This window comes from Leuresthes tenuis, unplaced genomic scaffold (assembly GCF_036924035.1).
Source record: "Leuresthes tenuis unplaced genomic scaffold, fLeuTen1.0.hap1 SCAF_12, whole genome shotgun sequence".
NCBI lineage: Eukaryota > Metazoa > Chordata > Actinopteri > Atheriniformes > Atherinopsidae > Leuresthes > Leuresthes tenuis.
The window spans coordinates 14,694,971-14,720,626 of NW_027325366.1; the positions used below are offsets into that span (position 1 = coordinate 14,694,971).

General features: G+C 37.8%; 1 protein-coding gene across 4 annotated transcripts in view; it reads right to left on the bottom strand.

The window, feature by feature from the left end:
* itprid2 (ITPR interacting domain containing 2) overlaps positions 1–25,656 on the bottom strand; it is a 54,090-nt gene that overhangs the window by 24,855 nt on the left and 3,579 nt on the right. Inside the window, exons 2-6 of one of the 4 annotated variants that reach the window (XM_072396567.1) lie at positions 15,680–15,795; positions 15,173–15,316; positions 13,134–13,176; positions 10,834–10,883; positions 10,565–10,618 (exon numbers count right to left, since the gene is read on the bottom strand). In XM_072396567.1, coding sequence (XP_072252668.1) covers positions 10,565–10,618; positions 10,834–10,883; positions 13,134–13,176; positions 15,173–15,316; positions 15,680–15,722 — 334 coding nt within the window. In that variant the 5' untranslated portion in view covers positions 15,723–15,795. Of the gene's footprint in view, positions 1–10,564; positions 10,619–10,833; positions 10,884–13,133; positions 13,177–15,172; positions 15,317–15,679; positions 15,812–25,656 lie in introns of those variants that run through there. The other 3 variants (XM_072396568.1, XM_072396569.1, XM_072396570.1) reach the window with 3 other exon arrangements.

Below are 25,656 nucleotides of genomic sequence, written 5' to 3' on the forward strand. Positions count from 1 at the left end.
AATTGATTCTTTTATTTGAACAATTTTCGAGAACAAAGACTGAACTAACTTCTCCGAAACATCTTTACTCTTTGGCCCTGCAGTAAGAGAGTTAAACTAATCTGTAAAAATTGAAATTGGAAGTCTTGTTAGTTTTATTTATTTAAAACAAAAATTGCAAATATTGCAAAAATTGCAAATAAAAAATTGCAAAAAAAAAAAAGTATTGAAGCCCAAAGATTATTTCAAGCTAAAACAAATTCAAATAATGAGCTTGGAGGATCAAATAGCTGTGGTAAATTAATTATACAGAGAACTTATCTGTATAATGTAATTTGTAGTTGTTAGCATGTCTGGTAGGGTTGCCAAACATTCTAAAGTTTTCCATACTGAATTAAAAGAGGATGCAATCTTTTTCTTACCTTTGAAAATAAATTCAGTGTTAACCTATATATCTTATTGTGGGCATGTTGCAACTCTAATGGCCAGCTAAATAGCTAACTAGCTCCACTAGTGTATTTATTAAAAAGAGAAAAGGAAAAACCTATTAGAGTCATAATCTGTAGATAAAGAGTTAGAAGGGTTGTGTCTCTTTCAGACTTTCCATAAACTAAAAGAGAAAAATGTAGTGACAAATTTAACTTCAAGATTTTTGTTTAATGTAAGTAAGCTATAGCCATTAGCATGTCTGGATGTCCTTTATCAACAAGTACCAAAAAGAACACAGAGATTTTCAAATTTGCAAATTTAGCTTTAAAAAAAGCTTGCAGTGTTATATATCTTTCTAAAGAAGATGTCGAATATTAGGTTCCTTTATTAGGTTTGACAAATAAACTCAAGAAAACTGTCGAATCAATAATACACTTGTTAGCCTGTCAGCTAACATTCTTTCAAAAGTTGCCACATATATGCTCAAAGGCTAATGCATATTTTAAACTTTGAGGGGATAGATGTTAGTTTAAGAGAAATTATATTTTTGGGACCAAAATTTACAATAATATTAGGACCAGAATTTAAAAATGTCACATGGATATATTACCATACACACATATGCACAGCTAAGGCTAATGATTCAGATAATACAACATCTCTGTTTAGTTCTTTAGCAAGGTATAATCCTGCATTTAACAATACTAAAACTGTTTAATATTTTCCAAACACTTTAGTTGGTCGTAATCCTTTAAATATTTTATTTTAATTCATCTGTTAACTGTCTTTGGGCTGACAACTACATTATCTCCATATGTATCTACCATATTATCGAACAAGGTGAATAGCAATAGATAGGCTGGCAGAAAAGAGTATGACTTGACCTTTTTCTTGAGCCAAAGCACAAACCACTGTAGTGCAATCATGTGCTTTACCTTTGTAATGCTCACAGTTTGTAATCAATCAATCAATCAATCAATCTCAATCAATCAATCAATCAAGTTAAAACCAAGGGTTGTTCTACACTTTACACAGTATAAAAACCTCATAAGGATTTGAGCTGTCACTTGAGAAAGCATCATGACAAAAACAAAAGAATTCAGTTCAGGCTTGAGAAAAAGAATTGTTGATGCTCACAAAGCAGGAGAAGGATATAAAATGTTATCACAGCATTTCCAAGTGTCAAGAAGTGGAGTGAGAAGCATCATCAAGAAATTCAAAGAGAGCCAGAGTATAGAACAAGTCTAGCAGAGATAGGAAACTAAAGATTTCAAAGACTTTGGAAAGAAAACTAGTGAGAGATGTGTCTAAAGACTCTAGAACAACTACCAAAACACTAGTTAATGGCTTAGCCAAGTCACGAATTGTAGTGTCAAACAAGACAGTCACTAGAGCCCTTTACAGAAATGGACTGCAAGGATGCAGGCCAAGAAAAACTCCACTTCTACAGAGGAGACACCTTCAAGCCAGACTGAAGTACACTAAGGACAATCTGGAGAAAGATTATGTACACTGGAGACGTGTTCTTTGGTCAGATGGTCAGATAACTAGAGCACTTTGGCCATAGAGACATTGCTTATGTTTGGAGAAAGAAGGGAGATATAACCCAAAGAACACCGTCCCCACAGTTAAACATGGTGGTGGGAGTATCTTGCTGTGGGGATGCTTCAGTGCGTCTGGAACTGAGAATCTCGTCAAGGTTGAAGGAATCATGAAGAAAGAAGGATATGTGAAGATTTTAAAAGAAAACCTCAAGCAGTCAGCAGCAAAACTGTGTCTGGATCATCGCTTTGTCTTCCAACATGACAACAACCCAAAACATACATCGCTCCTGGTGAAGGGCTACCTCAAGAAAACCAAAGTGAGCGATATTGACTGGCCGGCCCAAAGCCCTGACTTGAATCCCATTGAAAATCTGTGGGGTGCACGGAAGACCAGGATCCAAATTCTCGAAGACCATCTAATCTGGAGGAGCTTGAAAGAGTTGCCAAAGAAGAATGGGATGGGATTCCTCAGGATATGTGCCAGAGAATTGTTACAAACTACAACAAATGACTGCATGCTGTTATGCAGCAAAAAGGATACACATTTGACTATGAGCATCAGGGGGTTAATAATTTTGACACTGGTAGTTTTTGGTTTTGTGAAATAATTTAGTTTCTGTGTGCAAAGTTGCAAGGATCCAAAATAAAACTATGATGTTTGGAAAAGCTGTCTAAAAAATTCATTGATCTGTTTTACAGCACTTGGGAAATTTTTGAAAAAAAAATTTAAATTTCATAGGGGGCTAATAATTTTTACCTCAACTGTAAATGTATTTACAAATGAAATATTCAAAAAGCTGTTAAATGATGAGATGACATCTTGTTTCACAATAAGTTACAATACTTCCATTTAAGTCTGTCACACAAGGCTTTCACTCAGCTTTAGGGGGTAACCCTACCTTAGGTAGATAAAATGGGCAAGGGCAAGTTTTATCATTCCCTAAACAACAGTTGGCAGCTAAACATAGACACTGCTTTCATCTACTTCAATCTGAAATCAAGAACCAGTAGTTGTACATATAACTAGGAAGGTTGATAGTTATATTTACCTCTATTCTATGCCGCTGACATTATAATAGACTGAGGCCAACTTTCAAACTGTCATAGAACGAAAAGTCATCACCAGATGGAGGTGTGACTGCTAGTTTATTTTCCATTTAAAAATAACCTGTTGAGACATGTCACTCTGCCACCATCCCGACTGTGTGTGTCTCTCTTTTCCACAGAATTTTTTATTTTTTTTTTATCCATAGTGTTTTCTTCTCTGACAGACAGCTGGATTAAAGTTACAAAAGACGATGGAATCTACACTCCATCTACTAATTCACTCAGTGGGTCTACATGATGAGATTAACTCGATTATAGCTATAGTTGGGTTATGCTCCTTATCTAAGCAAGGGTAATTATCCTTGGATATATGGCAGTGAATGAATGGAATCACTGGCACAAAGCATGTCATATCCCAGTACGATAGGTAGCGCTGTACCCATTTCAACTATTGCTAATAGAGCCACTTTCGGTTGACGTCTTCACCACCACCAACAACTAAACTAAGGCATTCAAGAAAGATGGTGAATGAAGAGCAAGATGAAGCTACGTCCTTGTACATTTGTGATGAGCTGGTTATGGCACAAACGCGATGCACAACGGCGCATTCTCCATCGCATTGTTAATTTCTTTCCGACAGTGGCGACAACAACAGTAATATCGTCTCCTTCGACTTCCAGTGATGATCGCGGGAAAAAATCTCGAGCATGCGCAGAACGCTCAATCCTATCCACTGTCGTCTCCAGGCACATTCAGCGGGCATTTGGATCGAGTTATCTCGGGGTCTTAATTCGATCGCATTTCTTGTCAGATTAAAGTGTCTACATGAACTGAATAACTCAATCTTATTGTAATTTATCCATTAATCTGACCCGATGGCACGCACGTAACCGCACTGACTGATTCACTTCCATCTTATTCACTCTGAGCTCACTCATGAATCTCTTAATCTTTTCCTATCTTTTCCTGGTGATGTTTAAAATTATCATGGCCAATTAGAATCTGTTCTTACATGACATCTCATCAGTCTTTTGCAACTAAAAGGTCACCAACAAACAAGGTGCATTCCAACAAACATGATCTAGAACCTAAAAGACTTGAGGCTTCATTAAAAGTAAAAGGTTTTATTTAAACCTTGGTCTTTTCTACTTCCACTATAGTCTAGGCAACAGGATAGATTAGGCAAATTAAGCAGTCTGAAGAGTGTTGCTCCTTCCTAACAGTGCTGGGACTGCTGTGCTGGTCGCAAAGCAGCCAACGAAGAAGTCTAACTGGCTTTGTTCTTAGACATTATGTATCAATATTTGGTACTTTTCTAAATAAGCATTGTTCCTACTTTGTACTTTTTCACTCTGCTCATACTATGCAATGTATATCCTTGAATGGTCCAAGACTTTAAGATGGGATAACGGGACTAAATAATTGGGTCAGATAAAGCATCTCTATCAGGTCAGATAGGTCTGGTACATTAGATACACGCCTAAAAACAACACCCACGCAAATTGTTTACCTCATCCAAAGAACATGATGAAGATGGCGGTTGGCCTGCTCATGTCACTAATAGCTGGCCAATTATACACAGTCATGTGTAAGTACAACCTCTGTGAGATAAAGCTGAATATAAATATGAAATGTTTCCGGATATCGGGGCTCAGGCTGATGGATTTTCTGCGAGAGTTCTGTCACTCGGAGTCCAGCGCTACCAAACTTTACATGTGACCACGAATAAATACTTTGTTTAACTTAAGATTTCTTCAGCTCATTCTTGGGCTTATCTTATCTCATCTTTCTGTACTTTCCTCTATGCCTGCACTCTATCTCTATTCTGTCACCTCTGACAGAGTCTGACTAGTGGGTTCCTTCTATGTAGTTTTTTAAAAAAAATTTTATATATACCTTTTTTTATATAGCTTGTTATATCTTCATTTGTAAGTCGCTTTGGATAAAAGCGTCTGCTAAATGCATAAACATAAACAACAAACGTGTTCATACAGTAACCTATAGTGAAGAAGTGCACCGGGGAAAAGGTGAGGCTGATTAAGACATTTCACACTTTACACACAGGGTTAACATTTGCACACAGAGACGATCAGGGGCTTGTTAGAAAGATCTTAAGCTGTTGTTTAACCAGCAAAAACAGAAAGTTACTAACTTTAACCACCAACTATGATGCTGTGAAGACGGGATATAAATTGGGGGCGCACATGCTCAATGCACGTCACGGGGAATAATATTAGGACAATTACAGGAATTACATTACTCACCAAGAAGCCACCCATTGCACACAGTGCAAGCTTTTCGTCTGTTCCCAACAATTCTGTTACTAAATGCATGAATCACGCGTTGAACCAGGCCACCCCCACAAAGCATTTGCGCATCACATGCGATCTGTACATTGATGGAATGAAAATGTTTCCAGTTGATATACAAATTCATCATGTGATGGCGCTTTTATTTTATATAGCGCTGTGTGCAGTCAATAGCTCCGATTACATTAGGAAAACTGGCTCTGGCTTCAGATTGCACTTCAATGTTGGCCTATTCAACTGCATGTGGGAATTTGATATACCTGCTGAGATGTTTATGTATTTAGCAGACGCTTTTATCCAAAGCGACTTACAAATGAAGATATAACAAGCTATATAAAAAGCTAACAATAAACTACATAGAAGGAACCCACTAGTCCGACTCTGCCAGAGGTGACAGAGTAGAGATAAGGTGCAGGCATAGAAGGAAGTGCAGAAAGATAAAGTGCAGAGATAGAGGGGGTAGGGAAGTACAAGGTGAGTGCTAGGATAGGAGATGCTCTCTGAAGAGCTGGGTTTTCAAGAGTTTCTTGAAGATAGACAGGGACGCCCCTGTTCTGGTAGTGCTCGGTAGGTCTTTCCACCATCGTAGAACGACACATGAAAAGAGTTTGGATTGTCTTAAGCGTGGTGTAGGCACTACTAGATGGCACTACAATCCTGCGATGAACGGAGGGACCGAGTTGTGTCATAAGCCTTTGCGAGAGCATTCAAATAGATGGGAGCCGTTCCATTAAGCACTTTGTAAGCGAACATCAGTGAGTAGAATTTGATGCGAGCGGCTATGGGTAGCCAGTGGAGTTCAATGAACAGAGGGGTGACGTGTGCTCTTTTAGGCTGATCGAAGACCAGACGCACCGCCGCGTTCTGGACCAGGTGCAGTCCCAGTACTGAACCTTGGGGGACCCCTTTGGCGAGGTGATGCGCTGCAGAAGTGTGACCAAGCCAGGATACTAGAGAGTATGGACAAAAGGATACTGTGGTTGACACTGTCAAATGCAGCCGATAAGTCGAGCAGGATAAGTACAGAGGACTTAGCTGTCGCTCTGGCTTCTTTTAAGGCTTCTGTCACAGCCAACAGAGCCGTTTAGGTGGAGTATCCACTGACACCCCTGAGAGAGCAGTGTCACCCATAGCTGTGCAGACTCTCTGTTCAAACAGCCTCCCCCACCTGTTTTGGCCACACTTCGGCAGTGGGCAGCCAGTCTCCGCTTCACATCCACTGTAATACCGGACCACTTCTTTTTCACCTCTGCTTGTGTGCGCTTCTCAGACCCCATAGCATTAAAGGCCTCACTCACGGTCTCCCACCCACTCCTCTTACGTTTGCTGCTTATATCGAAGGACAGCATGCAAAAGAGCCCATTTTGCGGGCCTCCCCTTCAGAAAGTAGCAACTCCATCTCGCTTTCCGTTAAGTCATTCTTTTTTCCCCGTCTTACTCATTCTTTTTTTCTTTATTTTCTGATTGTGCAGAGAGAGGAATTGCAGGTGCAGGGCTCATTCAAATATGATTAGCATATTTAAGTAGGGGCGTGGACAGGGAGGAGTCGAGTACAAACGAAATGTGCTTGGATGCATGTATGCACACACATTGATACATCTGGATATTTTTGTACGTTGGAGAGAATCTTGGTTTGTACAAGAGGCCCAAGGTGAGCAGAAAACTTCTTGTAAAAGCATTTGTGAAATTTCTGCACATTGAACATGCTAAGTTAAATTGTCTGATTAATGAGGTCCTCAATCGCTAAATCAATGGACAAAATTACTGTAAGAAACTAGATACTCTGTTTGTTTAACTGAATGGTCACATGCAAAGCATAAACACATAGTCTCTCATAGGGAGAGTAATGAGTGTCCGAGACTAGTTTAATTTGGATAAATAAAAGACGTAAAATTCATGAGATAAATTAATAACCCCTGAGGGTTGTCTTCTAAATTGTATTGAAATTATTATTGTATTTGTAAATATTCCGCGATGAGGCGATGTATGAAATAGTTCGGCAATGTGGCGACGAGTGTAAATAAATAGTAGGGGGGGTAAAAATGGTAAAACAGAAGGGGGCACAAGGTGTGAAAAAAATTGTTAAACAGAAGGGGGGCGCAAGGGGCACAAAAAATTGTTCAACAGAGGGGGGGGCAAGGGGCGAAATTTGTAAAATATTAAGTGTTAAGTGTTTATTTCTGTGTAAGGACATAGGGCCAAGTTTGTTATTTTTCATGAAAATGTGGGGTGGCTTGCTACTTGGTTGATATTTTACTGTTTTCATGGAAGTGAATCGAACAGTTCAGACTGATCGAGAATTCCTACACTGACACAGATCTCAAGTGGTTCTGTAAAAAAGGGGGGCGGGCATCGGAATAGAAAAAAGGAGAAGTTTTCTTAGGGTGTTATAAAGATTCTACAGAATATGAGGTATTTTTTATTTTTTGCTTTAGAAATGAAGCACTGTAAAATAGTCTGGGATTAATACTTTCTTGTTGAGATTCACTGTTCTCTTGTAACAATAACAGCTCCTACTCCTTTGTCATTCCAAAGCTCACTCAATCAAACAGCTCCTGTTAAGTCTGTTTCTTCCCAGCTGATTGGAACTGGTTAAATATCAGTAACAACTATTCCTGCTGTTCAACTTAAGGTAAATATATATAAAAGCTATTGTGGAAGCTAAAGCTGAGAATACCAAGAGAGAACTCATCCAATGAGAAACAATTAGCACACAAGCCCCACCATGAAAGCTCAGGTTAATCTCAAAAGTACTATCTCCCTACAAGGACTGTTCCTGTGATGGAAATGTAGAGGGCTGAGGAAAGAACCCCCTTAAAGAACCTGGTCCCTGTTAAAGGTTTCTGTGGGGAAAATGTAGCTACAGTCAAATGGCATCTTTTCTTCATATTTTGGTACTGTATAGTTTAGTTCAACTTGGCACATTTCTTCCATGATTCACTTTCCACAAGCAGTATCCCCTTGACATGGGTGGAATCAGCTGTCTGTGTGTATGTGAAGCTGCGCCGATACAGAAACAGGACATAACTTCACTGGGTGTGTGTTTATGACATTACACTGATTTAGCAGATGCTTTAATCCAAAGATTAAAGACCTCAAACTAAGTACTATGCTACTGAGTAGTATTCAGTAGTTGCTTTTACGTAGCTTGCAACTTAGCCTTTAAACTACATTAGAGTGCAACAAAATAAAATGAACACTTTACAGATTTGGTGTGAAGCACAAGAAAGCTTTATAACAAAGACTGAAGAAACTCACTATGAGAGCTTGTTTGAATGTTTCAAGAAAGAGAGCACATGTGCCAATTAATAATGGGAAAAAAGGGTAGCTGTAGCAGATTAATTTGTTTGTAGAAAAGTAAAACAAAAGAAATCTATCCAACAGCAATGTTTCAGATCAAATCTACATATGCTCTAACCATCAAATAATTAGCATCAATTCAATCCCTGGTTTCACCAGCTGAATTCTGATGATGCATAGAAACAGCCACAAGCAGTTTCAAAGCAGTTTCATCAGATCATTACAGGCCATTGTTAACTCAGTAATATATATGCCTTCTTACAATCACCACTACTACTGATGTATTCACAGCAGAACGCAAAGTGATAAAAGCACGTGTGCTTTTAGAGGAGGGTCAGTCATCCATGCAGTGCATGCCCACACCTATATAGCAGTTGACTTTTCTTTCATGAAGAAACAAGTCTGAGGAATGAAGATGAAGCCCAGCACCACAACACTTCTATTGATTTTACTGATATTGTTTACACACATGACCTTGACTCACATACACAGGGCTGAATGTTCCATTACTGTATCAACATACTGATTGCAAACAAAGCACTTTTTTTAAATCAAGCTACTATGACATTCACATGCCACTCTTCCACAAATATTTTGTTGCACCAGAAAGTACTTGGACACGGGGACTATTTTAGATAACAAATGTAAATATGGCCAAAGCACACTTGTCAAGCAAAAATACCTTTGGTTTTCAGTGTATAACAATAAATATTTATATAGTTTAAAATTAAGACAAACTAAATACTACAGACCACAGTGACAGTGCTTAAGTATTTGGTTTCTATCTTTCAGTAGCTGTTTTTAAACAAACAATCAATGTAGGCTAAATGTGAACTAATTCCAAAGTGGCACATATCCCAAAACTGCAGTTTATCTATGCATGCTCTTTAGAAAATTTTATTCCAGTTGTCTTATTCTTAGAGTTTTAACTAACTTTACATCATATCATGGTCCATCTATAACCCATATGCATTCTCATTCTAGCTCTAAACAAAGCTGTATCTGTTACTACTGTTTTCTGCCTGGTTTCCTCGATTTCACAATCTTTATTGTGCAGTGTAATATACTGCTGCTGTTCTTGTGCAAAACTCATAAACAGTCGCAAATATTTCATTATTCATTTTACATCTTGAACAATATAGTTCATGTGGGGAGAAAAAAGTACCGTTTCAAATTGATGCTGCAGGGAGGATACTTGTCCACTTGATGTTGAATGCCTTTATTAAACCCAATATGTGGAAAATAACACTGTTAAGAGCATTTCTTCAGCACTTGGTCATATTTGAAAAACATGACAGACAAGATGAGCGAGGCTAACGTCATATCCTCATCAATTGTACAATTCCTATTTTTTTTTAACAGTTAGCTTTCACACCCTGAGCCCATGTATGTAAGTCTGAACCTTACAGGTGGACCTGGGAAATGAAGCATAATACCAACATAACTTCCAGCTCAAATGAACTTAGGTTTGGTTTAGAGAAGCAATTGAATGAACCAGTGCCAAAAGCCCTACTGTTACTACCAAGAGTTATTATAAAATTGAAGAAAACAGTCACACCTTCAAAATTTGACAAGAAAAATAAACTCATGTCGAACCCATGGCACACAAAGTTGATCTGAACAACTGGAGCCCTTTTTAAAAAAAAATTTTTAACTACACCATGAACGAAAAATCATCGTGACATTTTTCTGTTCACAAACAGTTATACAAAAACTTGACAACTGAATTGTCAGTTAGAGATTTGAGCTAGGGGTTTCTCAGCAACTGAATCTTTAAAGTTTAGGAAGCAGCTCAACCAATATCAATCTTAACATCTGACTATGGTGAAGAACAAGAGGGTTTTTTCTTCTTTCAGGCAATTCAATCAGAATTAGATTACAGAATTACTGGAAACTGTTAACAATGACCAGAAATTGCTAATCTTATTTGTACTATGAGTTTTTTTCTGAACTGACCTTCAGCTCCCAGTGAAAGGTCATCTTCAAAGCTGCAGCCGTTCCTGATTGCTCCTGTTCACACGCACAGAAACACAAAGAGTATATACAAAGCAGCTGTGAAATCTCTTCAGAAACACATAAGTACTCAACTCAGCAAACGTCACACTTTAAAACAAGTTATGATGACTGATTTTGACTACCTCCTAAAAATGGAGATAGTGTCATAATCCAAACAGTTCGGAGTCCTCTCAATATAATAATCAACAAACACAGAAAACGTGGATTACCTCTGCTGGGAGAAGGACTCTGATCATCTAGAGAGGCTCCAAGGGGAGTCCTGGACAAGAGACATAAAACAAACAAACGAGTGAGAGTTAAATATCAACTTGAAACATAAACAGAACTTTAAATTCATATATACATATATAGATATAAAAGCATCCTGTCAGTGAAGTCAGTTCAAATATTAGTGAAAAGGACACAGGAAAAAACAATGCTGCATAACATAGCATTTCAACACTAAGCACTATATAAAGATGCAATCAAGCTTTTGTGATTGCCATTTGCAATTGCAATTTGTCAAGCTTTATCACTGCTCTTTTGGTAGCCATTTAGTATACTTAAACAGAATATATCAGACAGCTTTCCTTTTGCACTTGATGTTTATTAATTAGTACAAAGATACATCAGACTAACTAAAAACAAATTAACCTGGTCTGACTAATTCCTGATAAGCTAAGTCTTTTAACCAACTAGTTCTGAATAAGAAACACCCAGTCCCACTAAATCCTGTTTGTGAAATTCTCATGATCTCATGTCAAGTGCTGAACCTGTGACAATATCACAACAGTTAGATCGAGGCTATACAATCTTAGTGCAAAAAAAATAAGAAGCTTGTCTAGCTTGTCAAAAAATAAAAATAAAAAATAAGAATAGGACTGAGAATAACAGGTTACATCCTAGATTGGCTTAAATGAACTGTACCTGGCTAACCAGCTGTCAGGGTAAGGCTAACAGTGACTGTATTAGCTGTTAATGCTAACCAGCTGTCAGGTTAAGGTTAATGGTGGAAGTTGATTGCAGTATTATTTGTTATACAAAGGCTAGTGGCTGTCATTCTGGCTAATGGCTGCAGTTGCTAGCAGTATTAGGCTATCTGTTCGGGAAAGCTTAACGAACTGTCAGGTTTAGGGTAATTGGTAGCAGTGTTATCTGTTAGGAAAATCAAGTCTAATTAAACCAGTGCTCACTGCCTGTAAAGCAGTGACTAAGTAATCAATGTCAACTGGCTTTCAGGCTCAGTCTAAGTAATCCAGTTTTAAACCTCACACACTGAAGGATAAGTAAAACAGACTGCCTGTCAGAGCATAGTTAAATAATGCTAGGTTAAGACTAACTGCATGTCAAACTTTGTGAAAACAGTCTCGACTAATACATGCTAGATTAATCTGAGCTGCCCAAACTAACTGCCTGTTAGACGAAAAAAATGTACATTTGAAACCTATCCCAGGTCTACTTCTGACCCTACTAGCTGTCCAAGGCTAGCTAGCTGGCAGAGGAGCTTTGCTGCCAGTGGTAGTGAAGTAGCCAGTCTGAGCTGCTTTCTGTTGCCAGTTGCTGGAAAAACTGAACATTCACAATCTATAGCTCTTATCAATAGGTCAAACTTCGTGCCACTATTTAACACAGACACACAGATGGTTGTGTAACTTGTGTAACAATTTGCAGCTACAATGTTTGCTAGTCCTCCCACTTTCCACAGGCAGCCATGTTGGCCTAAGGTTCCTGCCCTGCAGCCGTTGCTGTAACAACCTGTGATTCAGATTCTGCTGGGAATGTTGCTGCGATGATGTTGTGACATGCGTATCAGAGTGTGTTAGAGGGCTGTGAGTGACAGTGGTTAAAACTGCGAGTGTGTGATAACAGTGTTGACTCAGAAGGAGGAACTCCTCTGTTTACTCGCCCCTCTTTTTCTGACTTTCTTTCCGTCTTGTGTCAGCTTCTTCCTTTCCCTCTCTGCCTTTTACATCACTTAAACAGCTTTATGTGCCCCATCTCTGGGCGTAGGTCTGCTCCCTATGTGTGTGCGTTCTCTCTGGTTTTCTGTGTTGTATGTCTAGGTGTTAGCTGTGTATTGCTCCAGCGCCAGCTGCCGAAAAAACCTAAACACATACACCTCAAAACACCAGAAAAGAATCCATGAACTAATGAGCAATATAACCAGTTATCCAGTCTGTTACTTAACCATCAGGATTTAAAGGACCATATTATTATAGTATTTTCTTTTCTCTATTTTTCAGTATTTTGCTGTAAATTCATGCTGATCATTGTCAAATCATCCATCAATGTTTGAATAATTCAAGTAATTTCAAAGAGTCAATTAGCAAAAAGCTGACTTTTGCTGCCAGCAAATTATGACATTTAGCTTAATTTTAAATAAACCATTGTGGATTCACCTGAAAAGTCTGTGCTGCTTCAGCACAAGTGACATTTAGAAAACAGCCTAAACCAGGACATAAAAAACTAAACAAACAGGCTATAGTACATGGCTATAGTAATTTAATCAGATGGAGAATGGATACCTTACCTGCATTCAACCAGCCAGCTGGCAATCTTGTTAGGAACTTGCCCTGACGAAAAGACACACAGGATCATGTTAAAGCAATAGTCCAGCAGATGTGCAGTGATTACAACATACTATAAAAGTATTACAGCAGTGCCAGACTTGTCAGCAGATCAGTCACTATACCCACAAGCTGTAATGCCACCAATTAAGAATAAATTATCCTCTGCCAGCTCCTGTTCAGACCACTTATGGTGCAATTTGTGATTCATTTCACAATTCTATGCTATGTCATCATCTTCCACTCAAGTGGAGAAAAATAAATACAATTATTATATAAAACAGGAAATATTATTCAAATATGTTTCTTTGGGAGTGACCTCATTCCCCTTATGCAGAATCTAATGTCAAGAGATAAGATTGTGTTTCTGAAAGATTTCTATTTTCCTTTTTTAGCTCCTTTGTAGTCCAGGAAACATGAACTAATCATATTTGAACATGATTTGTCCGCATATGCAAAAACAGTCAAGATGCGTTGAAAACGTTGGCTCATGAAATCCTCCAATATGTAAATTTTTTCCAAAAGTTGGAAAACTAATTTATACTTTTCCCCATTTCATTTAATCATCTGCCCATAATAGAAATATATCTATGATAAATGTTTACACTAGAGCAATATGATTTCTTTTAGGGGAATAATAAAGTCTTAATCCATTGAACTGTACTGAATTTAGAATAATTCAAATGATAACGATGCAGAATAAAGACTGGCCAAGATATTGTAAGCACACACCAATACAGCAATAAAGCACCTTTATTTGGTCTGTATGAATTACCATAGTGGAAAAAAAAAATATTTAGTGCAACCACAGTGTGAGAAGGACTTAAGAGCAGCTTAAGCTAAAAGCTACATACATCAGGCTAATATTTGAAGACATTGGTGGGCATGTTGCTGATTGAATTATAATTTTGGAACACTACAGTGGTTATATCTTGTCCAGTCAAGGAGAAGACTGCTCAAACCAAAGTGCAATAATAGCTGTGAAAACATCTCTCACAAATGTCAACAACAAGGCAGCTTACACAGAGACCACCAAAATGAATAATCAATATTGAGTATTCATTATGCAGGAACCATGTATATTCATGTGGTGGACGTGCAGAGCAACCAATCAAACCTTTCAATCCTAAAGCCACATGACTAGTGAGGATGAAAACAAGGTGAGTGTTGACACAGAATTCACTGTATATATTTAGTGAATAAATCTTCATCTTCTGCTGAGGTCACAACGATTTGTTGAGTTAAACCATCCCCCAATAAGCCATAACACATCAACCATTTGTCTATTATTGAATTGGTCCTCCTCATACCACCAAAAGTGCTCCAACTAATCAGGTTGTGGACAAACGTTAGCAATATTTTCTTTGGGCCCTCTGGGTTGTGGGGTAGGGTTTCTGTGGATTGGGCTTGCTTCCCACAGATCCCATCAGATCCCACCGGATCGGTATCTAGGGAGTTTGGAGGCCACATGAACATCTCAGACTCTTTGTCGTGTCCTGTGGGCCCTCCCCAAATAGGTTAACATCCTTGTGTTGCCAGCATGAAGGTTTTACCAACAGAACATCGCATTGTAACAAGAAGAGCTGTGTTACTCGCTGTATCTGTCAGTAGTTCTAATATCAATTAGTGTTTGTAAAAAATTATTTATTTGACTTTTTTTGGTTCTTCTCAGAAAGACAATTGATGTTATATCAAAACTAATATCTAAATATGGTCTGAGTGGGAGATTTAACTGTTGAAACTGAGCTTTTTCTCTGGAGGACAAAAAATCTGAAATGGAGGGTCCGTTTGAGCCATTATATACCACAGAACTGACATAACTGAGATAAAATCATCAGATAATGAGCCCTACTCAGTACTTTTGCACTGGACAATGACTTCTCTGCCAAGGCAGGATTACTCCAAATTACTTTGCTTCATTAAAAAATACAGTTAAAATTCAAGATTTCTAAATTATTCTTAAATACAACTAAGTTTTGTTGACACTTTAGCTGATTCACACCTGGTTCTTCTGAGACTTTCTGGTTGTCCCCGTTACTCTGGCTCTGCTGGGGGTCACAGTGTTCTGATTTTGATCCTTGTCCACTGGAGTCTTTGCTCTTGGCCCAGGCCTGACGCCGCACTTGGGCCATGCTGACTGGCTTCACTGTAAGATCAAAGGATCAATCAAGCAAAATGTTTGTCAGGAAGACATCTATGAGTCAGGTTTAGCAGTTAATCAACATAACAAACTGAAACTAAAATGTGTGAGGTCAAACACGTGCAGCTTCAGAGTTGAGATGAGATGAACGCCAAGTCCTAGCCCAGATAACTGTCATGTAGTTGGTCTTGTTATAAGCCAGGTTAAAAAACATGACTGAAGGCTCAGCATTCATGTAATATTAAATCAAATTCCAATGTATCTAAACGGTTGCATTTTCACAGAAATTCCACCACATAATAAATGTGTTTTTCCATTTGTTATTGGTCGATAGCAGTAGTTTAACTATGTAAAAGTAAGACAGCCCACCTGGAGCAGTGCCACTTTCCATTCCCAGAACTCCACTTTCCATGTCTGCTAGTGTAGGTGGTCAGTCAGCCCGAGGACCGACTACTCTACAGCAACATCTGCAACAGGTAATACACCTGCAAAAGACAAACACTACTTTTTATTTAACAGAAACAGGAACTTAATAAACACAAGGCTCCATTTTAAAGTTTGCCGGAGCAACTAAATATCACAGAGTTTCATGCAGTTGTCCAACTGGGCAAGTTGAAACAAATACGATGCATTCATTTATTTGACCTTATTTTAAACTGTGGGATTGTTGTTAGCCATGCATGATGATTTACGCCGAAACCGTTTACCATTCACACACTGCGTTCTCAACTTGTGGACCAATCAGAGTCCGTTGTTCTCATTCTGTGGGATTTAAAATCTCATGCAGCACAAGGGGCCACCTGAATTTACGTTTAAAATGTCCTTCTAACCATGTAAGTTTGACCAAGTTTGTGGAGAGCAGGACTACAAGACAATAAAGTGAAACAGTGGGAAAAAAATTCATGCATAGTTGGTCCCTGGGTTCACTACAGTCAGGACAAAGACAGCCAATATTACCAGCTTGCTTTCTATCAAGGAGAGCATCTAACAGACCTATCTCTGAAGTTCAAGTCAGGTGGAAAAATCCTCTCTATCTTTAACTGTGTGGATGCTGTGCAGATAGAATCTAATGACCATATTTCTGTTTTAACAAAAAAAAAACAACAACAAAAAAAAGGATTGTTGAAACTAGAAATGAACAGAAAAATATCACTAAGTTTGTTTATGATCTTAAATGCAGCAGATTGGTACTTGCACAAATCCTCATAACTAAGGTATGTTTTGTACATAAATGACCAATAATTGGCCAAATCATTGTTGATTTTTTTTCTTTTCTTTTTTTTCCTCGTTTCAGACAAGTACATTTGGCTGCTGAGCAAGTAAAACATATCCGTTACTTGCCCGAAGGGCAGCTTAATGTCAAGGCCTGAAACATTTCTGCACACAAGGCAGAGTGAGTCAGAAAAGCTGTCTTCCATCTGTAGTTTGTTTACAAAGTCAGACCAAAGAGACAAATGGAAGCAATGATGAAAACACAGTAAGCACTAAAAAAGACATTGTGAAGCATAATTAGGCTTTAGGGGAAACATTCAAAGCTGAGGGAAATGACTGAAACACACACAGTAAAGGAATCACTCTGGCACAGTGCAATTCAATGCAAGACGTGTGAGATTGAGTGCCAACAGTAGTGTTCCATTTCAAAATCATACCTGATCTTTTTGATTGATTTAGACCAAGGTTTCTCATATTATTCACACAATATTTGAGCTGTTGCTGACTAAATCTGCAGAAATATCATCCAGCTTAAGGTTTAAACATTTGTTAAATGCGAAATCCTGGAGGGATGAGACAGAAATGTCTTGTGATGAGATTTAAGGTTGAGAGACAACCTTTACTGTCAATGATCAAGTTACTTAAACACACAAATGGTGGCTTTATTGAGCTATCATGGCTGACTGATTTAAACCACACTGGACATAAAAGATACCAAATACCAAATCACCTATAAATTCTTTCTAAGTGCCAGCAGATTGTGACCCAACTTCTGGTGGGTTTCTTTCTAACACATCTGCTGTTTTTGCAGCATAAGGATGGGCTGATTCATCCAGCTTTCAAATACAGTCACACACTTTGAATTACCTCCAGACCTTTCTCCTGGATAACCAATAAAGAAATAGTAAGGGAAATAGCTAACAATAGTCCATGTTGGATGTAAATGCCTTGAATGAAAACAGGGGTCTGCACAATAAGTGCTTATTCATTCTGTAACTTAAACCTGGTTTAGTTCAGTAACAAGGACTTTGTAAAAATCGAATACTTTACAGAGTTGACATCTGTATTTCATTTAATAGATTGTTATCACATGGAAAAAACATATGGTTAGTGTTTTCTTTATCTTTTGTTTGATTCCACTCTAATGCATAGCAGCCAGGGTCTGCAGCAAAGCTTTTCACCGCACATGAAAGGGAAAATTAACAGTGTGCAAAGGCGAACATGTGATTCTGTGCATTCACCTGACTGGACATAGGACGCGAGCTCCTGCTATAAAACACAAAGAGAAAACCTAAATGTCAGTGAGTGAAGGAGGAGGACGGAGAGGAACAGAGAGAAGCCCAGAGGAGCGTGCAGCCAAATCTAAACGAGAACGTGTGAAACAGGAAACAAGTGTTTAGAGAGAAGAACAGAACAACTTCCTGTCCAAGAGAGCAAGATAGACGGGAGAAGGGAAAGACAGATGTATTTTTAGATCTTTCTCTTGAAAATGCAAAACAAAACTGGAAAAACAACAACATGCACACCAACAGCATGCCAAGAGGCAGTTGACCGCAGTAGCAACTTTATCACAAAGTAAGCTTATCATTAGCAATAAGCAAAAAGTACAAGTCATCAACAGAAGGGCTGAGTATTGAAGCAGAAGGGCCAAATACATTCAAATAAGCTTAAACAAAAATGTGTCAATGTTATGAAGAATTAACCTGTTCCCACTGAGTTCAGTCAGCAGCTGAGTTACAAAACCTCCACCAAAGTAGGACTTACGTCAGACTGACAAGCTGTGATGAGCATTAAATAGCAGCATAAAACCTAAATCAAATTAACAATGCAGTCACTATGTCCATATTTACCGATCAGCCATAACATTATGCTACCAAAAGGGCTCTAACCAGTTAAGGCATGGTCAAAGAACATCGGAAGGTGTCCTTGAGTCTCTTGAAACAGGACCTTAACAAAGAATCCTTTGGGCCCTGTGGGTTGTGTGGATGGTCTTCCTGTATTGGGCTTGCTTCCCACAGATGCCATCAGATCCCATCAGATTGGTATCTGGAGAGTTTAGAGGTCAGGGGAACACCTCAGGCTATTTTACATGCTTTTTAGTCCTTACTAAGCTGTTTTTCCGAGGCTCAGGGCTGTCCCTCTGCAGAGAGTTGCTTGTTAGGGTAGCAGTGCTGCCATACTTTATGCCTATGGGGGTGATTGGCCTGCAGAAATGTTTAGGCAGATGTCAAAATGAAACCCATGTCCCAGAATGCCGGTTTTCCCATCAGAATATTGCATGGGATCAAGATGAGAAGTGTTGCTCACTTTATCTGTCACTGTTTTTTATGTTATGGCTGACTGGTTTATATCCAGGTCATGGTAATCATAAGAACTTGAATAACCACCAGAGATGAAACGTCTTCAAGATCTAAAAAGAGGTCCAGTTGCCCTTATTCAAGCTCTTATGATTACCAACTGGCAAAGATGCAGCCGATTCACATTTTTCCTGCAGTGATGCTTTATAGTTTTTCACACAAGTGTAAAGAACCTGATAAAAGAAGATTGTTGCACGTGCTCAGGACGGGAGATTGGACTGAAGAGAAGTTCCGGTGCAATCTGTTGGTTTCCTTAGCTAGGATATTGTTTTGGAATTGGCTCTATATGAATAAATTTGATTATTTTGAATATAATTAATTGGATTATGATTATAATGAATTGATCTCCAATTGGCTTGAATTGGACTATATCATTTAAGTGCCTTGAGATGACATTTGTTGTAATTTGGTGCTATTTAAATAAAACTGAATTGGACTGAATTGATTAGTTAAGGACAATAATCTAACAGCGTATATCTGTGAGTGGCAAAGGTGTATATATATATATATATATATATATATATATATATATATATATATATATATATATATATATATGTATGTGAGCATGCTGGTGTGGGTTGTTTGTGCAGCAATTACCACAACTAAACACTTTCAGGAAGTGTTTATCAATCTTGCACATCGACTTGAAAGAATTAGAGCCTGTCTGTATAGAGCAACTTCAGATCTTTTAAAGGACAGTAAACCACCTGCTAATCTGAAATCCATTATAAGTGTTTACATTCAAAACTAAATCCCAAAAATTCCTATTCTCACAAGCAATTTTCATACAGTTAAACTACAATTACAATTTCACATAGAAGTCAATTCTCTGATATACCAAGTGATAGCCATTTTTCTTTGTTTAAAGGCACATCATCCTTCAAGGCCAGCCCTCTCTTTATGAGTGGACGATCTACAAAAAAATTTAAATAAGCAGAAGTCCTACTACATATCCTGTGTGGTTACCCTTGTCAGTGGTGCGTCATTTCCATCATGCATCTCTCATAGAGAGCAATGTATCAAAACTCGTGACAGTCCTACTATATTTCCACTTAATTCCCACCAAATTCCTTCAGGACATTTCTCCTACTGCTGTACCAGTATTCACACATGTAATATATGCTTCAGCAGTTTTTCCATTCCACCACCTGTATTCTCAGAAACTGGATCTCAGGCATGGCACGCTCTTGGTTTGAACCGTACCCAACTGGATGTTCTTTCAGGGTGTTAATGGCAAGGACAAATATGTGCACCCCATCACCTCTCCACTGGAGTACCCCAAGTCCTGGTACCAGACACTTTCTCTTTGCAATATACACCACCTCCACAGACCCAGCAATCTGCTCACAAAGCTTCTTGTGTATGCCTCTTCTTTACCACTGTGTTAATTTCAGTAAGGTCATCTGATTTTGCCAACCCTATGTATGAGTTCTCATTTGTGGTTTCACACAGGTGGAGCAAACTACCAAATGCTATCGGAGCAGGGCTGTCCTCTCTACCTCCAATAATCTCTTGAAGACTCATCCCTACGGAGAAAACCTCCTCACCCAACACCTCTAAAACAACACCACACCTAACTAACCTGCACATCTTTTGCACACTTGTGCCTGTTATACCTGTACTCTGTCTTTGATTAGACTGAAATAGATTGTTTCACAGATAGTCGAATACTAGAATGCAGTTTTTACCTTTCTAAAACTATAACGCAAAGAATTTTTCCCAACAGCTTTCTGAAATTATCTTTTGATCTTAAAGTGCCAACTCACACATGATTGTCTTCACCTCGAATTAAAAAAAAAACACCGACTCCAATTTCACCCTAAATGTACTGGACGATTTACTCAATCACTAATTAATCAAGCACAATATATTAGCCTCATTTGTTTTTTTATCTATGTTTAGGTCATACTTGTGCAGATTTACAGAGAATTTACGGGGCTTCCAGTGGTTTTAAGCACTACTGTGTTAAAAAATATTCAGCTAATAGCAATTTACTTTGGAAACAAATTCCATAACAAAAAACTTGATCGAGCAGCTATGAAATAAGAAACAGAAAAAGTGACTAAACAGCTCAAAGAAGAACTACAGCAGCTAAAATAATAAAGCAAAATGATTAAATATGATGCAGACCACTAAATATTGTAGAAGAATGTATTATTTGGAGAAGTTAGGTGTGATGAAAAGGTAATAAATGTAAATTTAGCCTTGGGAAGTAATTGATATTTATAATCCCTGAATGTTCTGAGTATTATCATATGTAAGCAACTGTAAATTTATGTTACATACATGTGTAATAAACCATTTGAAAGAGTGAAGATTTTCTGGCTGTTCTGTGTTTTACTTCACTGTAAACTGGATGTCACTGACAAAAAAAGGATGACCCCACTGACTGCATGAGTATTCAGTCTAACTGTTAAGTTAACCTGTCGACTCTGACAGAAGCCAGACTCAGAGTTCAGGACAGCACGAATGTAACACCATCAACAGAGTCGAGTCCAGTTTCAGTGATAGAGAAAACTGCAGGACAACCCTTAAAGACTTGACTTCTATTCTATCCATGATCACCAAAATACAGCTAAATGATGCCTAAATTATCCGAGAGGTGTTCTACTTTGGTTCAGTCATGAAACATGAGCTAAAACTAGAGGGGGAAAATAACTATCCGTGAACATTTCAACCTTTATTTCAAATGTTACAAAAAATTCAAATAAGTAAAGTACCAATTATTTTAATCTTTTTCTTTTACATTTAACACAAGTAGAAATTAAATGATTTTCAGTGCTCTCACTTGTAATCTTTGCATTATTTATAAAATGTAAACAATTTTGAAATTTGATGCAATAAACTCATCAAAAGGTCTTTGCCCACCACTTTATGCAACTTTCTGTCAGAGCATCACCAATCAGTTTGAAAAAAATACATATCTCAAAGCAAAATTGGAAAAAACATCTATCTATCAAATATCTGGCGCTGGAAACTACTACTGGATGCACATGCCACTGTGATCAGAATAGCTACATGTGCAACTTGAAAAAGCATTTTCACTCGCCACAGCACCCAGAAACGTAACCTGAAAATGCATCACACAAGCAGGACACCATGTATCAACTGTGTACAGAAACGCTGCCAAAAACTGTGGGCAGGTGTTCATCGCAGATGGACAGAAAGACGGTGGAGACGGTGTTCTGTGGTCAGAGGAGTTCACATTTCAGCTGCTTTTGGGAAAAATGGACATCAGATTCTAAAGTGTCGAAGACCAACCAGGCTGTTGTCAGAGAAAGGTGTAAAAGCTAGCGACTGATGGTATTGCGGTGAATCTGTGCCCTTGGTATGGATGACATCATATTTGTGAAGATACTATTGATGCAGACATATGCTACCATCAAGATGACATCTTTATCTGGGAGGATTCGTGGTTATTTCAGCAGGACAAAACCTCATTCGGTGCTACTTCACAGACACGTATGCCTGCTATTGATGTATGGTGCATCGTGAAAACGACAATCAGACGTACCAAGCACCTGTTGAGGTGCTGAAATCTTCAACAATAAAAATTCGGCAACAACAGCTACAGCTTCCTCTAACAATTAGTATCGTACGTCCCCAAACCATTAAAAAGTGTCATTAAAAGAAAGTTTCATGTGACAAAACAAGAAACATTTCTCTATTTCAACTTCTTTGAGTGTGTTACAGCATCAAATCTTTTAAATATAATGATGCCGGTCTATTAGAATGCCGAAAATAAATTGCTTTGTTGTACCTATGTATGTAAAATGAAGGTTTAAACTTTACAAATTACAATTTAAGATTGTGCTGAATTTTAGAAAACTTCTAAAAAATATATATTTCTAGAAATTAGGTTTGTATACACATTTACACATTTAATATCATGTACCTGTGCTTTACAGGAATTCTTCGAGTTCAAGAAACTTTAATGATAATGAAAATGATACTTTTTAGTATAAGTATACTGTCTGAACACAGGTGTGAAGACTTTTACTTTTTATAATTCCAGCATACTTTTCTGATAATGCCTTTACTTAATGCAAGACTCTACTTATAATAAGAGCATTTTAACAATGTAATATCGGTACTTTTATGACTTTGTTTTGTTTAAATAGTTTTTGTTTATTTTTAAATAAGGGTACACCCACTAAAGCAAGCAGATTAAAGCCATACCCATTGCGTGTAGGAGCTGGTTTATTATCAGTGCTCTGTGGGTAAAAAGCTACCGGTCCAGTATACCTCTACCTCCCAGAGAACAGCTGAGTCACTACGACAACATGAAGTTAATGACATCAAGCTGTATCCTGCACGGTGTATTCCTGATATCACGACTCTAGAGATAGTGGATCTAGTTTACTTCTTTTGACTGGAAAGGGGACGTAAACAACACACAAAAGGTTGAACATCACAGACACACGCGCACAAAAAAGTTGATCAGACTCTTCTCTTTTTGTCTGCGAGTTGTTGCCGTTGGTTTCAGAGCCTCCACGAGAGTCATTACAGTTGCTTAGTGTTTGTTTCTGTATGGAAAATGTGAGCTGTTCCAATTTTTGTTGCCCTGACAGCGACCACAGCTTTCTCAATAAAATTGTCCATCCAGGTGTTTTGCTCCCACTGATACTCAGCCAAGCCATTTGAAACCCACTTGACCTGGATCTGGCTGCCAATTAAAAACTTTCATATTCCTCTCAAGAGCCAAATGTTTGCGGGTTTTTGGGTTTTCTGACCAGTGTCATAAATTGCTTTCCAAAACATAAATCCTCAAGTATGTTCCCATTTCAGAAATATTGATACACATATAGACAGATATACATACAGACATACAGACAGACAGATAGATATATCAGATAAAATAAGATTAGATAAAATAGCAGTCCGGTATATTTATAGCTCCACTCTATGATATTTCAGAGGAATCCTTACAAAAACCTCTTACAGAGAAGTTTGTTTTATATGACGTCATTCCACTGTCAACCACATGAAACGGTATGAAGTGAAAACATCATAAATGCACAGTCAGGGCAGGCAGACAGAGTGATATCTGATTTAAGTCACTTAAAGGGTTAGGTCTCAACACAAATCTAAAAAAAATAATAAAGTTTACAGGGTAATGTTCTCAAACTGCAACAACAGAAGCAATTTAAACATAGATGGAGAATTAGCAAAATACTTTTATCACATACTGTGTTCTTTTTGTAATCCGAGTTATTTTCACATTCATTACAGCTTCTGTCTTTCTGATCACAGATGACTCTTTTTAAACTTAAACTCAAATGAGTTCTGTATGAACTGGTTTTTCAGACTTTATTCATCTGCCTTTTCAGATATCATCATATCCATGTTGAAGTCAGATGTAAGATAATCCATAATCATCTAAGACTTAATGCTAGACATACTCTGGTTCCCTTTCAACTCGCCTAACTGCACAAATAAAGTTGCCCCTTTCAAAGCGAGGTCTTGCTTTGTGAGATTTTAACGTCCGCATCAAAAATATCCCCATAATTACTACATTAGATTTCCTCCTCTGCTTCATTTGGGTTTCATTCCCTAAAGCGTTCCCAGACAGAAAAAGACAAGAAATTCAAGTCCTTGTCTTTGAAAGTCACCAGACCAAAAACCAAACACTCTGAAAAAAAGGTCCATTAATCGACCAGTGAAAAACGTATCTGTCCTGACAGTCAATTCATCTTCTGAACAATTTCTCTGGCAAAAATGCCAAACTGTCACCGGGTGATACTTTGTCATGTAGAGAAGTCAGGGGAAATATTTAACATTTCATGACATTTAAAAGACAAAAACAATTAACAGATCAAACAGGAAAAGAGGAGATTAAGAGACTGGTTCAAATCAATGTAAACATACATCACTATCAACACAATCAGAGCCTGTTTCTGTGTGCTCCTGACTTGCTTAAAAATGTTGGAATTTTATGAAACTAATTTGTCTAAAAACAATCCCCTGTGTGGTTCTTCCTCTTGTGTATTTTTCTAAAAGGTTGAACCACTTTGATAATTCAGATTTTACAAACTCAGAACGAGTTATAAAAAGTAAGAAAAATAATATTTAGTATTTAGAGTAATAAAGTGCTACTTAAACAGTAATCTAAGAACCTCCTTTAAGACACAGTGTGAATAGAAATTTCCAACACTTGAAATAAGTTATTTTTGCTTCTGCATTAACCCAAGTCAGATAATCAATTCAAGACTTCTACTTGTTATTAGAAGGAAATGATCTCCTAGTTCCTCCTGTATCAAAATGATCAGAAAGACAAATAAAAAGTTAATATTTGCGATCCAAAAAAAAAAAAAGAAACGCTTTTTTGACAGCGGTTGAACTTAATTTACTGTTTTCACATTTTAAAATATGTTTCAATAACTGTTCAACACAAGAAACATTTAATTTTTCATTATCTTTTGTATAATTAGCATAATATAAATAAACATTATTTCCTTTTTTTTTTCAAAGAAAAACAAAGGTATTGGGTTTCCTTGTTACGTACATTTGTCTCTAACTGCCGGATTAACTGCTTCCTGTAAAACAGTTTGAACCGCAGCAACCATTATGAAAGGTGCTAAAAAACGGCACAAATGGGGAAGGGACACTCCATGACACAGATAGGGGGCCATAAAACAAAAGAACGGAAAGACACATCTAGAAAAAAAATGAAGTGTTGCGGAGGAAGAACTCACATCATCTACTTCAGTAAAACAATCGGCACTGCATCACAACCAAGTTACGGTACACAAATTGATTGCTTTACTGTAATTA